This window comes from Podarcis gaigeae, assembly GCF_964106915.1.
Source record: "Podarcis gaigeae genome assembly, chromosome: 2".
Lineage (NCBI taxonomy): Eukaryota > Metazoa > Chordata > Lepidosauria > Squamata > Lacertidae > Podarcis > Podarcis gaigeae.
Window position 1 is genome coordinate 33,050,512 of NC_139679.1, and position 14,788 is coordinate 33,065,299.

At 44.5% G+C, this 14,788-nt stretch overlaps 1 protein-coding gene across 1 annotated transcript in view; it reads left to right on the forward strand.

Moving 5' to 3' along the window:
• Positions 1-9,683, forward strand: part of ASPSCR1 (ASPSCR1 tether for SLC2A4, UBX domain containing) — a 64,183-nt gene extending 54,500 nt beyond the window's left edge. Inside the window, exons 13-16 of the mRNA XM_083727903.1 lie at positions 6,634-6,685; positions 7,888-7,954; positions 8,439-8,629; positions 9,531-9,683. Coding sequence (XP_083584029.1) covers positions 6,634-6,685; positions 7,888-7,954; positions 8,439-8,629; positions 9,531-9,544 — 324 coding nt within the window. The 3' untranslated portion in view covers positions 9,545-9,683. The remainder of the gene's footprint in view (positions 1-6,633; positions 6,686-7,887; positions 7,955-8,438; positions 8,630-9,530) is intronic.
• The last annotated feature ends 5,105 nt before the right edge of the window (positions 9,684-14,788 follow it).

Consider the following 14,788-nt stretch of genomic DNA (forward strand, 5'->3'; position numbering starts at 1 on the left):
CACTATAATGTATATACTGTAATGTAAAGATCCAGGGAGAAATATGTTGCTTCAAGTAATTGCCTCTGTTTAGCACGCTGACAAAGATCATTGTGACCAATGTGCTTATAGGACCGTGTTCAAGGCTTCTCCAGCATGTCATGGGCTCCCCAGTTGCCTCCCACACTCCCAGCTGCACTTTTTCAGTGGCTTCTCATTTGAATCTATGACGTGCGACTTCAGGTGCCTGTTTCGGTTGTTGCTCACCTGATACTCACCTCACTCCAGTTCATCTAGCATTAGAGTCTCTGTAGCAAAGTTTGGACCGCTCAGAACACGCTAAAAGTGCCAAATGATTGGTCTTATTTTTATCCCCGCTTAATATAGGCAGTAAGGCTCTTGAAATAGGGGCAGAGAGTAACCGCCTTTCTAAATTAGAATGGTGGGGGGGAATAATGTGATATGTACTCCAGGACTGGTGAGGAAACTTCCAATGCCTTAAAACTTTGAACACTATTTTATTTCCCTTTAAAAAAGAAGGCCGCTCTTAAAATTATTATGTTGGAGGCCTCTTTCTTTTGTGACTGAGAAGTGAGAAGGCTCAGACTGCTGCTACCATCAAACGAGAGGGTGTTTCTGAGCTGTGAGATTCTACTTTGCACATGCAGTCCTGATTGATTTATATTAACTCTAGAAATACTTTTCTAGTTTCTAGGGTAGCTTGGGTTTTGCCAGGTTTTTTTATCCACAAGTTTCTTTTTTTAGACTTGTGATGCCATAAAGAAACAAGACTCTCATCTTTTGATTTCATAGCTTATGAGTGTTTCTCTCTCTGGGGCAGGATTCAGCATAACACTAAGGCAATTCGGCTTGCTAGATGAATCAGTCCCCCATTTCTTCTGCCTGCATTCTGTTTGTAGTTCTTTTGAGTAGTTATGCATAGAATTACACTGTCAACAGCAGTTTCTCAAACTTTGATATCTGGTGAATAGTTCTCCTGCAGCCCCTTCACCCCACATTAAAATGGGAGGCATTGTACTAAAGCATTTTGCAGAGCACTGTAGGAGCACCTTTCCTTGCAAGATAGCCCAGACCAGGCATGGCCAAACTTGGCCCTCCAGCTGTTTGGGGACTACAATTCCCATCATCCCTGACCACTGGTCCTGTTAGCTAGGGATGATGGGAGTTGTAGTCCCAAAACAGCTGGAGGGCCAAGTTTGGCCATGCCTGGCCCAGACAATATTGCTTCCCATTATCCCTCCACTTAGCCTTGTGTCAGTCAGGGCCTAGGATTCAGACCATGCTTTCTGGACAGTGGTGAGCTTTCTGGGATTGCCCTGCATCTGTCAGTTCATAAAGCGGGGGGGGGGAGGAGAGGGGGACAGGCTGCTGCTGCTGCTGCTTGGGCCTCCCCACTCCAAGAGGCACCAGAGTGTGGTGAATGTGTGCAACACGGTAGCTAACCTTTTCAAGGCACTCATGAGCTCTCTTGCAGCACACTCTACTTTAACAGCAATTGGTGAAGACCTCTTGAGCTCTTCATAAGAGGAGAAAATGTGTATTGGCATTTTTAACTTTAAAAAAAGTTAAAGACCCCTGGATGGTTAAGTCCAGTCAAAGGCGACTGTAGTGTTGTGGCGCTCATCTCGCTTTCAGGCCAAGGGAGTCAGCGTTTGTCCACAGACAGCTTTCCAGGTCATGTGGCCAGCATGACTAAACCACTTCTGGTGCAATGGAACACCATGACGGAAACCAGAGAGCACGGAAACGCCATTTACCTTCCTGCCGCAGCAGTCCCTATTTATCTACTTACAGTGGCATGTTTTCAAACTGCTAGGTTGGCAGGAGCTGGGACAGAGCGACGGGAGCTCACCCTGTCACAGGGATTCGAACCACTGACCTTCTGAACGGCAAGCCCAAGAGGCTCAGTGGTTTAGACCAGTGTTCCCCAACCTTGGGGCTCCAGCTGTTTTTGGACTACAACTCCCACCATCCCTCGCTAGCAAGACCAGTGGTCAAGGATGATGGGAATTGTAGTCCAAAAACAGCTGGAGCCCCAAGGTTGGGGAACACTGGTTTAGACCACAGTGCCACCCGCTTTACGTGTACCTTGAGCTAGTTTAAATGAACTCTCTAGTCACCTAAATCCTGTATTTCATGCAGAGATGTCTGTGTTAACGTTTTAACATGCTGACTAATTCCATGTCCTGTTTGTAAGCTTTCTGAAACATCTGACTAGCTGCTGTTGGATATAGAAGTAGATGGACCCCCAGTCTGATCTTGCAAGGCACTTCCTAAGTTCTTTTGTTGTTAATGTGTTGATACCTCCAGGCCAAAGCTGAGATGCTGTGATAGCACAGATCTGTCACAGTCTCCCCTTTTAACCAAGACTATCAATATCAGCTTTTAAGAGCATTCAATTTTGCATCTTTTCAAATGTGCCTCTATACTTTACCAACTTAATTTGGTAAGCTGCTTTCATTTGTGTAAGAAAACAGAGATGAATGCTGTGGAAGGACCCTGCGATATTCCATTAAATTGCAAATAGCCGTATATGTTTATATAAAGCTTGGCAGGTTCTTCTGAGAAAGAATGGTAGAAATGAGGTTGGACTGCACTCTACTGGACTACTCTTGGCTCGAGTGTCAAATAACACAAGTTCCTGTATTAGGCACCATCTGTTCTTTCTAAAATCTAGCTTTTGGAAGGCCTGATGCTACTCGCCCTCTAACTTGGGTTTTGATTTTGGAGTCTTCTACTCTTTCATGCGTTCCAGAGGCTTTTTCGGCCGTTAATCGAAAATATAACCAAAATGAGAATGTGATCTTCAGAAGATCTGGAGAATTCCTGATCCTAATGTGTTATCCTGGAAAAGAGCCAGGACCAGGGCCAATCATTCCAAAGCCAAAGGTATCCATAGCCCAGAGGCAGCATTGAGTGACTCATTCCTTGGAAGCAGTTGCTGCCAGCGGCAAAATCGGAAGTGGCCTCTAGTCTTCTGTTTTCATTTAATATTCTGTCCCATGGCAGAAAAATGAAAATGGCATGGAGATGCCATCGGATGGTGTTATCCCATAGCAGTGAAGTGATAGGAATGTGCAAGAGTTCAGTGGCAAGGTGGATTTAGAGAAGGAAAGCAGAGGTGGAATGAAGTTGTTTTCTCTGTAAATCTTTTTAACGTGTTCAAAAGCTACCCTGAAAGTCCATGATGATCATTTTGCTGATTTTTGTGCATTGCAGGCGAAAGGATTTAATTGGTCCTATTGAGAGAATATACTTTTCCTTTCCTTCACCCATGGAACGTGTTGTGTCTTTGGGATCCCCGTGTAATTTATACAACAGGCAGAGGGAAGCAGACAAATGACACACAAATGAGCCTTAAAAGTAAAGGAGGGAGCTGTGGAGAAGCCCCTTTGAGGGGAGGTTTTTATTGGCCAAACTTTAGGAAGGGAAAAAGGTGGGCAAGGGATGCAGAGCTGGGAGGGGGAGAGGAAAAAACGAGTCTGGAGGAGGTGGCTGAATGTTGTGTGCTTACGAGCTGCTGTCCCATTCCTTTAAGTCTCTTCCAATTAAAAGAGCTTTGGACTGATGTCTTGCCAGTGGTGGGAATTGGTTGGGAGAGGAGGAGCTCAGAAGTTAAAGCGGGACTTATTTGTCAACCTCTGAGTAAAAATAGGGTAGCGGCTCTTATCGGGGCATGCTGTGTGTGTGTGTGTTGCAGCATTTGTGCCTCGTGCGTCTCTCATTCTTGAACTGTGTTCCTCTGCGCTCTGTCTATCCCTTCTTTCTTTGTGCCTCACTCACAGGCCCTGCCATGAATTTTCTCTGACCCCTTGGGGCCATTCCCACATGAAGCTTTGATGTGTGTGCCCAGAGCTTGATTGACAAGGAAGTTTTAGTGGCAGCAACTGGAGAATCGAAGAGAAAAGGGCAGGGCTTTGAACTAAAGGGCTTTGAGCTCCGAGATGCTGTGCTTAGTTATCTCCTTCAGAATGTTAATTATTCATCATGATAATTGGGCAGGAGAGGGGAAAAAGAGAGGGGAGGTTATTAAAAAATTCCAACACTAACACGCTACAAGAACCTCATTTTCCAACGTTGTGACTGGCGTGAAAAGGATAGTGTGTATGTGAAGAGGTTTTGGGGGGGCCTTCTTTTTTCTTTTTCTTTTTTTAATCCATTCCCTAAATAGTAGGATCCCTTCAGATGAAGGCAGCGGGGACATCAAAGCTTTTGTAAGAGTTTTCTTGGGGGTTTCTTAACTGTGTCTGGTACTTTTTAATTAAAAAGTTTACGGAGAGCCGTCTTTGTGACTGGCTTCTGGTGGAGCTGGCAACCCTGGGTCCCGCTGCTTGAGAAAGAAAATGTTTTTAAGGGGCCTAATAAATATTGTTTCCTACTGCTAGGATGTCAGGTTGGCACTGTGAAAGACCTCGTCGCTAGAAAGGAGGTGAACCCTGGTGCTGAGGAGGGCAGGGAGTGCGGGCTTTTCCTGGGAGCTAGACGTTGTCGGCCACTTTGAGTGCCCCTGCCCACGTCCGCCTCTCAGGTGCTCGTTCCAAGTCTATGGCGAATGGGTCAGGAAGAGACATTCTGCGGTCACTGTTATGCAGGCGTATTCTTAGTATATCCTGACATTGTTTCACATCAGTCGCTTTAAATAATGGAAGCAACGTGGTTTCTGTGGCAAGTGAATATAACACCATCCTGTCCTCTTTCGTTCCAATACATAGCTTTTGGACCCAAATCAGAGGTTCTCCATCAAGAACACTGATAATGGAATGATGTGTTTGGTGGGAAGCATAAGATTTCCAGACTTACGATGCTGGGAATTTTTTGCCTCAGTGTGCATCACCTTTGTAGGTGTTTACATGAAACAGGATTTGCCATGTTGTTGCTCCTTTAGTTTGGAAAGATCCTTGTGGAGCTTGAGTTCTCACCATCCTGAATAACTTAAGAATTCTCCGGTATATTCCATCCAGACCCAGTGAGCTAAGTTTCTAATTTGTCAGTAAGTCCTAGAATGTCATCATCTTCCCCCCTTCATGACTTAGATCTTCAGATGCCCTCATTTCCAGGAAAGTGGTTTATTAGCAGATATCCAGTATTATTATTTTTTGCTCATCCAGCTTTGCTGCAATCTCCCTATCAGCATCCTTTCTCTCCTTTGTCATCTAATGGTCCAACTGCCTCCATGTCCTGCTTCTGACATACTTAAATTTTGTATTAATACTTTTAGAACATGTTCCTCACTCCCTCTCCCCACCCCACAAGCATTGCCAGGCACTTAAAAGACTTTGGGTACATGCCCATGACACCCACTTGTCCTAATTTATATTTATAGATGCCTCTGGGTGAATTAAGATGGTGGGTATCTCTAGAGCAAGGGGTGGCAGGAGGGTCTCACAAGCACTGTGCTTTGCAAGGCACCCAGCTGCCCTCTAAGCAAATGAATGTTACCTTTCAACTTCCTTTTAAATATAGATAGATACGTAGATACATAGATAGATGGTAACTAAATCTTGTTCAAAACAAAAAAAATTCCTTCCAGTAGCACCTTAAAGACCAACTAAGTCAGTTCTTGGTATGAGCTTTCGTGTGCATGCACACTTCTTCAGATACACCAACACGGCTACCTATCTGTAACTAAATCTTGTTCATTTGCTGTTGTATATTCATATTTATAGGATTCTTTTTTAATTGCCCTGTATTATATATTGTTGGCTAACTTGGGTGCTTGATGTAGAAAGTCAAGATATTACATTTAATTATTTATCCACAAATCCCCATTATTTAAGTTTTCTCTTTTGAAAACAAATGTGACTGTGCTGGACATTCTGGGCAACTTTCCACTTACATATGTATTGAATTTAGCAGCACAGTCAGTTCATCAACACTTAACATCTTACACCAGACTTCTCCAATGTAGTGCCCTCCAGATGTTGTTGGACTCCCTTTCTCTCCTTTGTCATCCATCCAGCATGGCCAGCCATCGTAGTCCAAAACACTTGGCAAGCACCAGATTAGGAAAGGCTGGGCTATATTGTGATTGCCTACACATATGTAAAGGGCTTTGTTGCCAGCATGGTGGCATTCTCGGTATTCTTGAAATGTGGTGACCTGGTTTGCACAGAGTGGTAAGCCATCGTTTGTTTAAAAGTTTACAAGTTAACCACAAGTTGTCCCACGGACAATGATTACTTGGTTTTCCAAAGTTTGGTTTATTGCTTCTCCTGCTTCTCTTGCCTTGTGCCTTTACAGTTTGGTAAGCATCATCTAGGATGGGGTGGTCAAACAAACCATGGTTAAGGAAGGATCCTGGGAGTAATGCCAGGTCACTGTTAGAACAAACCAAGGTTCAAACCATTGCTGCAACAAACCATAGCTTCAGAGTGTAGTTTGTTGGCAGTAAGTAAACCATTGTGAAGTTGTTGGGCCGGGTTCACACATAACATTAAGTCAGTTTAGTAAACCATGGTTTAGCGTTACAGTATGTATGAAACCAGCCATGTTGTGACAAGCAAGATTTCCCCACTTTTAAGTTTCAAGGAAACAGTACTGTTCTGTTCATGCATGTTCCCAAGGCTGAGAGGAGAGGCATTTCTGGCCCTGGCTGTGTTTCTTCTAACCCTGGCTATTTTCTCTTGTTAATAGGCTAACCTCTTCCCTGCTGCCATTGTACATTTTGGATCTGAGATGCAGAAAGGTGAGTCACGTATCTTGTTCCTCTCCATAAGAAACTCTGCATAGTTGTTACATGAGCTCCTAGATGAACTGTGTCCATGGTTTCAGCTATGGTGGCTGAACTCTGATTAATGTGTTGGGCATAAATAAGTGGATATTTATAGCTTGGGGCTCTTAGAGGTTCATGAAACCTTTTCGTTTGATGCAAATTAAATGATAGCCCAATATGGAAATGGTTGTAAGGGAAGTGCCCACTCTGGTTTAAGGTGAAATGAACTGAATCTTGGTGCCATTCATTGTTTGCTGTAGAAATTTTGGTTCACAGGTGGCTTTTTTTTCCAATTTGGGGGTGAGGCCTGTTTTTAGGTGAAAATCTCTGCTTCCTATGTACCACCCCTTTCTCAATTCTTTTTTGACTCAGCTAGGGAGTACTCTTTGTCCTATTGTGTGTATCTTGAGTTAGCTAACGGCTATAGAAATCTTCATCATGCAAAATAGGTGAGGTATTATCTTTTTTGAATTGGCCCATCTTCAGTTAGTGTGCAGAATTGCACACTTTTTCAGGGTAGGTATTTAGACCTTAAGTAAAAATTGGGTCCAAAGTATGGCAACTTTATGTATATCTTCTGCATCTAACTTATTTTTTTGGACCAGACACTAATACAGTAAATGTCCACGTGAACATTTCACAGTTGTCTCTCGCCATGGTTCACTGTTAATCTGAGGACAAATGTCTGTGTGGTGCATACTGTTCTGGACATCTTTAAAATGCAGCAGGACTGACCCCCATAGTTGGATGGGCTTTAGGGGGATTTGTCTGCAGGGAAGATCAGAGTAGGGTTGCGCGGCAGGTTGAAGATAACATCTGGTAGTCTCTCCTAACGGTTCAATTTACTAGGAAACTGCCAAGAACTAAATGATAAAAGAAACATATACAAGCAGGGGGAGACACCATCCCTGTCTGGCAGTTCTATTTTTGTGTAATGTTGCAGTCTTTACTCAACTAGTTCACAGAATAGGATCTGATAGGCAGATGCGTGTTCTAAAATACACAGTCTTAGAAGTTGAGATAAATGTTTCACAGGTTGGGAGAAGAGTACTGAAGAGGATTAGTGCAGCTTGTTGGGGCTATTGGTTTCACAAAATAACAGAGTTGCATCATGGGGCGTCCTAGCTCTGAAGGACAAGAACTTTGAGTGAGGGGTGTGTGTGTCTGTTTAACAGATTATCTGAGGTCGGACCTCCTGGAATCTGCTGTGTCCCCTTCTGAAGCTGACATCTTAGTAGCTAGGTAAGTAGTGTGAGTAATTCTTTTTGAAGCTGTTGTGGATGAGTGAGTTATCATAGAACTGCAGAGTTGGAAGGAATCCCAAGGGTCCTCTGTCTAGTCTAACCCCCTGCAATGCAGGAATCTCAGCTAAAGCATCCATGACAGATGGCCATCCAACCTCTGCTTCAAAAGCTCCAGTGAAGGAGAGTCTACCACCTCCCAAGGGAGACCATTCCACTGAGTTGTTGCCTTGCCCAATGAAGAGTTTGCCAGCAGTTTACAAAGCTTGCTTTTACACGTGTTCTCCCACTGACAGCTTTGAACACCCCAAATGAATGAAGAGAGACCCCTGTAGTATCAAAAGCCATAGGGATTGGAAGGCATTTTTGCTGATATGCAATCTCTGGCTTTCGCAACAGTATTTGCAGTGATTTACATTTTGGAATATGTAAGCTTAGCAACTGGAAGACCCATATGAACATCTAATACTTACCTTTTCTCTCAGGCGGTTGTCTAAATCAGCACCTCCCACTAAGCGAAATTCAGATCCTATTCTTAGTTCCCTACCTAAACCAAATGAGACTGATGGGAGCGTGGCAAGAGGGCACTCAGAAGCAGCAGTGGCTCCTGAAGCAGCACAGCCACCAGTAAGGAGGACGCCATCTGGGAAAGTGCCAAAGTGGCTGAAGCTGCCAGGTACCTTCTTAAGTATTACAGTGACGCGGATGGCGCTGTGGGTTAAACCAGTGTTCCCCAACCTTGGGCCTCCAGCTGTTTTTGGACTACAACTCCCATCATCCCTCGCTAGCAAGACCAGTGGTCAAGGATGATGGGAATTGTAGTCCAAAAACAGCTGGAGGCCGAAGGTTGGGGAACAATGGGTTAAACCACAGAGCCTAGGACTTGCCGATCAGGTCGGCGGTTTGAATCCCCGCAACGGGGTGAGCTCCCGTTGCTCAGTCCCTGCTCCTGCTAATCTAGTAGTTCGAAAGCACATCAAAGTGCAAGTAGATAAATAGGTACCGCTCCAGCGGGAAGGTAAATGGCGTTTCCGTGTGCTGCTCTGGTTTGCCAGAAGCGGCTTAGTCATGCTGGCCACATGACCCGGAAGCTGTACGCCGGCTCCCTCGGCCAGTAAAGCGAGATGAGTGCCGCAACCCCAGAGTTGGTCACGACTGGACCTAATGGTCAGGGGTCCCTTTACCTTTACCTTACTTGTTCCTAGCCATTGTACTGCTCCTAAAAAAGATTCTGTGCGGCAGTCTGGCTCATCAGCTAAGTGCGTATCTGAATATCCTGATTTAGGGCTGGGAAGGAATTTCCCTCAAGCAGATCAGAGTTTTCCTTTCCTTTCCCACTACCCCCATACTCCTTTCCTACTACCCAACTTAGGCATGGTACGCCATGCTTGTCTCCCCCTGTAAAACGTGGCCATTTAGTCTCCTACCAGCAGAGCCCTAAAATATTCTAATGTACTTTGCAGTCTGAAAGGACCTATCATTTGGGAGGCTCTGGAAAGCTCAGCTGTTGGAAGCTCCACTATATCAAAGTTTGTAGTAGAGGTTGCTTTCACAGTTGCTTTATGTTTGCATTTCAGGTGGGAAGCGATGAAGGACTTGTGATTTCCACCTTCAGAAAGTTGCCTCACCTGGCTGAGAGCCAAGTTGGGTTGCTCTGTTTTCCTTCATGTGAAGCTGCTGAAAGACAGGGCCCAGCAAACGGATTTTTCAGAATAAACTTGCAAGCACCATTTTCTGTTGCCCATTCTGCTGCTCTGTGTGCAACATTATGTTTGGGCAGTGGGTAAAGCAGAGACACACTCCAGCCACGCTGTTGTTTAACTAATATGAAGTAGGCACGGAAATTTGTAGAACTACTTTGCTGTATTTGTTGTGTAGGTGCAGGGAATTTCAGGACCAGGTTGTTGATGATAATTAAAAACCTAGTTGGGTGGTCATATATGAGTCTGTGACACTTACATCAGTTGTCAGATGATTACCTTTGTGTTGTATAAATTGTCACCAAATCCCCTATGTTGGAGGTTTGCTTCTGGTAACCCATAGGACTCCATGCCTGCCACACGCTGGACACTCCTTTTCCAGTGCTGCAGGCACCGTACGTTGCTGCAATATTTTGTATTTCTCAAAATCTGTTGGTAGATCTGAATGAAGAGATGCCTTAGGACCTGGCAACACTTAAGAGAGGTCAGTGAATACTCTTTTGGGGTAATAAAAACACACACATCCCCGCAAAATTGCTTCAGACAACATAGGTTAGTGATAGCCAAAAAGGATGTCATCTCAAAGTCTTCAGTATGTTGCTTTTAATTCTTTAATGCCATTGGCAAGTAGAGGCAAGCCAGAATGCACTTCGTGGTCATGTTTATATTAAAGATATGTGTGATGCACAAGCAGAGGATGGAGGCAAGGTCACATGCCAAAACCCTTTTGGAGCTTCAGATCTTCCATTGGCTTATCTTTTTAAATATTCCAGTGTTCCTGGAGCCTCTTCCTACTTCCTTTTGAACACTAGCTTACGGTAGTTTCTGTTGATTTCATGCTGTCACTTCTTAATAAGCACACAGTTCGCTTTGCTTTATGTGCATGTTTGAATCATGTACCGTATTTTTCGCCCTATAGGGCGCACCGGCCCTTAGGGCACACCTAGTTTTTTGGGGGGGGGAATAAAGAAAAAAAATTATTTCCCCCCCAGGCGTGGGGCTGGGGCGGGGGAAGCTCGAGCTTCCCCCAGCCCCCAGAAAAGGCTGCTATCCGCAAGCCTAGGGAGCCCGGCAGGAACTCCCGCCGGGCTCCCCAGGCTTGCAGAGACCTGCCCGAAGCCCGGGGTGCGCTCCCCGGGTTTTGGGCTGGAGGCTGCTGTCTGCAAGCCTTGGGAGCCTGGCGGGAACTCCCCCCGGGCTCCCAAGGCTTGCAGATAGCTTCCTGAAGCCTGGAGAGCGAGAGGGGTCGGTGCGCACCAATCCCTCTCGCTCTCCAGGCTTCAGCGAAAGCCTGCATTCGCCCCATAGGACGCACGCGCATTTCCCCCTCATTTTTGGAGGGGAAAAAGTGCATCCTATAGGGCAAAAAATACGGTATTTCTACACTGCTTTTCACTGGAAGAAAATATCACAGTGGCTTCCGAAAAAGCAAATGTAACAAAAAATAGATCATACAATATATAAAACGATAAAACAGACAAATCACTAGAAAAATGCACAGATGTATTGCGCTTCAGACTGAGCCCTACTTAAGGCTTCCATCAATTACTGGGAGCATTTCAGGAACAGCCAAATGCTGGTTTTCTCCTTCGCTACCCTCAGAGCCTTCAGATGTTCAACTAGTTCATATCTTTGTTGAAGTATTATTCTGTATTCCACCTGTATCTTTTTTTCCTGAGCTGCCTTTTCTCCAGTTTAAGCTGTCCTCATTTCTGTTTCCTTGGTTGCTTTTTCTAAACCAACGGCTAATATTGTGCTCCCTCCATGTCCAGTGCCTGGCAGCACGAACGAGCACTGGCAACTGCTTCCTGTCAACCCATAGTTCAGATTAGGCCCAGAAAGATCGGAGTGGCAGCAGCTTACGACCCCTGCCCATCAGCAGTTTCAAGGGCTCGGGTTTCTGCGTCCTGGGAACTTCCTAACCATGCCAACTCCTGATACCAGGCTTGCCAGAAGGCTGCCAAAATAGTAGCAAGGTGGAAAATATTTACTCTGGGAGAGAAAAACACCACTGGCTTGCTAGTTGGCATCATTTTGGTCTGAACTGCGATAATATCTGGTAGTTTTCAGAACTTTTGACGTTTGTTCTCAATGAAAACACTGTTGTTATATAAAAATACATTACAAAACAGGAAAAAATATGTTATTCTAACTGAGGACTTTTACAATGATTATTCCAATGTGCAGCAAAAGGAACCCATCTGTGCAGCGGTTAATCACAATTTGTTTCCAGTTGGAGTCATATCAATATATAGTTGGCATGTCTATTTCTGCTGCAAGGAGTGCTTTCCCAGCTCCTCCGCAATAAGCCATGGTCTGTTGATTTCTAGTTTGTTAAAATTACAAATGCAGTAACTAGCATTTTCAATTAGAGCTTTGTGGTCCATTAGCACCTCTCCCCAACAATACCATAAAAAGAAACAGGTTGCAGCTTAATCCAGATTGTTATCAAATGGATGTTTTCCCCATAAAATTCACTAACCAGAAGGTATTCTCATCACATATGTATATCTCCCACCCATATATGTTGACTCATTGACTCATTTAGTCTTGTCACTCACTTCTCCCTCCTCCCCGGTCATATTCAATAATATGCAAGTTTCTCTGGGCCCAGAGGGACGCTGCACACATCACATTATAAGCAAGGGATACCTGTTAGCAGATTGCTGTGGATACATGCAGATTGCTCTAAACTGAGACATGCAAGGTAGCTCAGCCATATACAAGGCAGCAGTGAGCCAACTGAGTGCATTATTCCTCCAGCCCTTATTGAATTCAAACCGTAACCCCTGTTAAATAATCAGTTGCCATTAAGGGCTATAGGTCCTTAAATAACATCTGCACCCATCTCTTCCCATGACAACAGTATGGTGCTCCCTAAACACTTGTGCAACTTCAAAGGCTTCTGGATCCAAGTGTGATTCAATTGCCCCTCTGTAAACAGTTGTGAAGTTAAGCTAATTTCTTTAACCCTGTGCTATGCTATTCAAACACCCTGGCTCTTCTACATAATAGTTGATGAATAAGTGGAGGAGAAATATCTCTGCTGCAGGCTAACAGATCAGGCTAGTTTGATGCTAGATGGGTGCTAAGAGTTACACTTTTTTTCTGAGAGTGCATAATTTGTAGGTGTATGGAAGCAGGGTGACCATAAGAGGCCTTTCAATTAGTCTCTTTTTGAATTGCACATCCTCTCCACCTACTTGTTCGGGTTCTCTATCAGTTCAGAGTAACCTGCTTCCTGTTCAGTGTGCCTGACATGGCCCATTTCCCTCCTGCCCCTGCTTTTCCAACAAAGAAAACAAGAGCATTGTACCATCTGAATGAACTTCAAAGTGGCTGGAAGGGGCACCAAGGGTTCCTGGCACTTGTCATTGTCTCCCAGACTGACCAACATTTCCCTTCAGGTCTAATTACTTCCAAATGCGTCCAGCCGCTTTGAAGAAAACCAGGAGGGGAGGGGGGGGAGGGAAAAGGTAGGGAGAAAAGCTTCAGAGCACACAGGGAGCAGAGAGCAGTTAAAATAGCAAAGGCGCAGATCTTTAATGTCACCCAAAAACTGAGCCACCAAAGAAGATGAGTGTATAAGACAACAGCTGATGAAAACTGAATCCTGCTTTAACTGTACTGTTACACACACACACTGCTGCCATCTGTGGTACTGGGAGGGTGGCTGCTACAGAAGACAAAGTGGAAACTAATCCAAGCAAGGTTAGGACAGTGCCAATTCTAGCCTTATTACCCTTACCTGGAAGAATGTGGTCTGTGTGGTTCTTCAGTAAGTCCATTTCTCTGTGCTAGGAGCTTGGCAGATCTCATCTTTCTGCACTCTACGTTGGAGGTTTCTAATTGTTTCCTTTGGGCCGGTTAGTGTTGACACCCAAGCTGCTTTCTGGTTTTCCCTGTGATCTGCCCTTTGTATCTTTATACTGTAAGATCTGTCACATAATCAAGCAGCCAGCATTCTGCGCTGAAATGTTGTTCAAACAGAACACACACACTGCTGTTAGGACAGATCATACGCATTAGCATATGGGTCTCTGGCTGAAAGGTGTATGTGTGTTCTTGAAAAACAGAATTTTGTTTTATTGCTATATTTTTATTACAAGCCATGGAGGGAAACAGGGAAGGGATGACGCCCTGCGGATTGAAGCCCCAGACTGAAAATGCCAAGCTGTCTTGTTTCTAAGTTTTGACCATAAAGCTACTTACATTTCAAAGGTTGAGGGTTGTTTTTTTTTCACTCACATTTTCATTAGAAGCTGTTCCTTGAAAAATGTAAAACAATTAGTTGATGCTGCTATAGTTTCTATACTGCGGCAATGCTTGCTGTTAAGACACATGTACCTCATAATCCCTAATTGTGGGTGGTCATTCAGTTCTTGCTTTTGCTCGTGTCTTCCTTCAAAGCGGAGATGAGAGATCTGTGGCCTTCCAGGTGTTGCTGGACTCTCACCAGCTTCAGCCAGCATGGCCAATGGTTAGGGAAGATTGGACTTCTAGTCCAACAACATACGGAGAGTGGCAGGTTCCCCCACCTCTTGTTCAGAGAGCCCTTCTTTGCTGTACTTGCACACATCCTGCCCTGTGTCAGATTCAAGATCTGCACTGGTTGCTGACTCACTTGCCTATCCTAAAACAACTGAGCAGGTAAGAGTGCTGGTTTGATCCTACCTACACTGTCACTTAAAAAAAATAAAATCCCTCTGATTGCATGTAGTAGTATCAATTTTCTTCTGCCTTCCTTTCTCCCAGGCAACAGATGCTTTAACACTGATACATGTGCAATTGTAAAGTGTAGAGTGTTTCTTCTAGGAGCAATAATCAGTCAGGTGTGCATTAGGCAGACTGATGCACAGGGACTACAGCTCAGGGCCCGTGTTCAAAGGCTGAATTGTAACCAAAGTAGGGCTATGAATAGATTCAACTGCAGCAGCAATAAAAAAGGACCCATCAGATCATAGCTGTCAACGTTTCCCTTTTTAAAAAAGGGAAATTCCCTTATTCCGAATAGGATTCCTCGCAAGAAAAGGGAAAAGTTGACAGCTATGCATCAGATAATCTCTGGAGTCTCAAAATTAAAATCTTGATCATGTTGAAATGAAGAAGATGCAGCTTGACTAGCACTTCCAGCT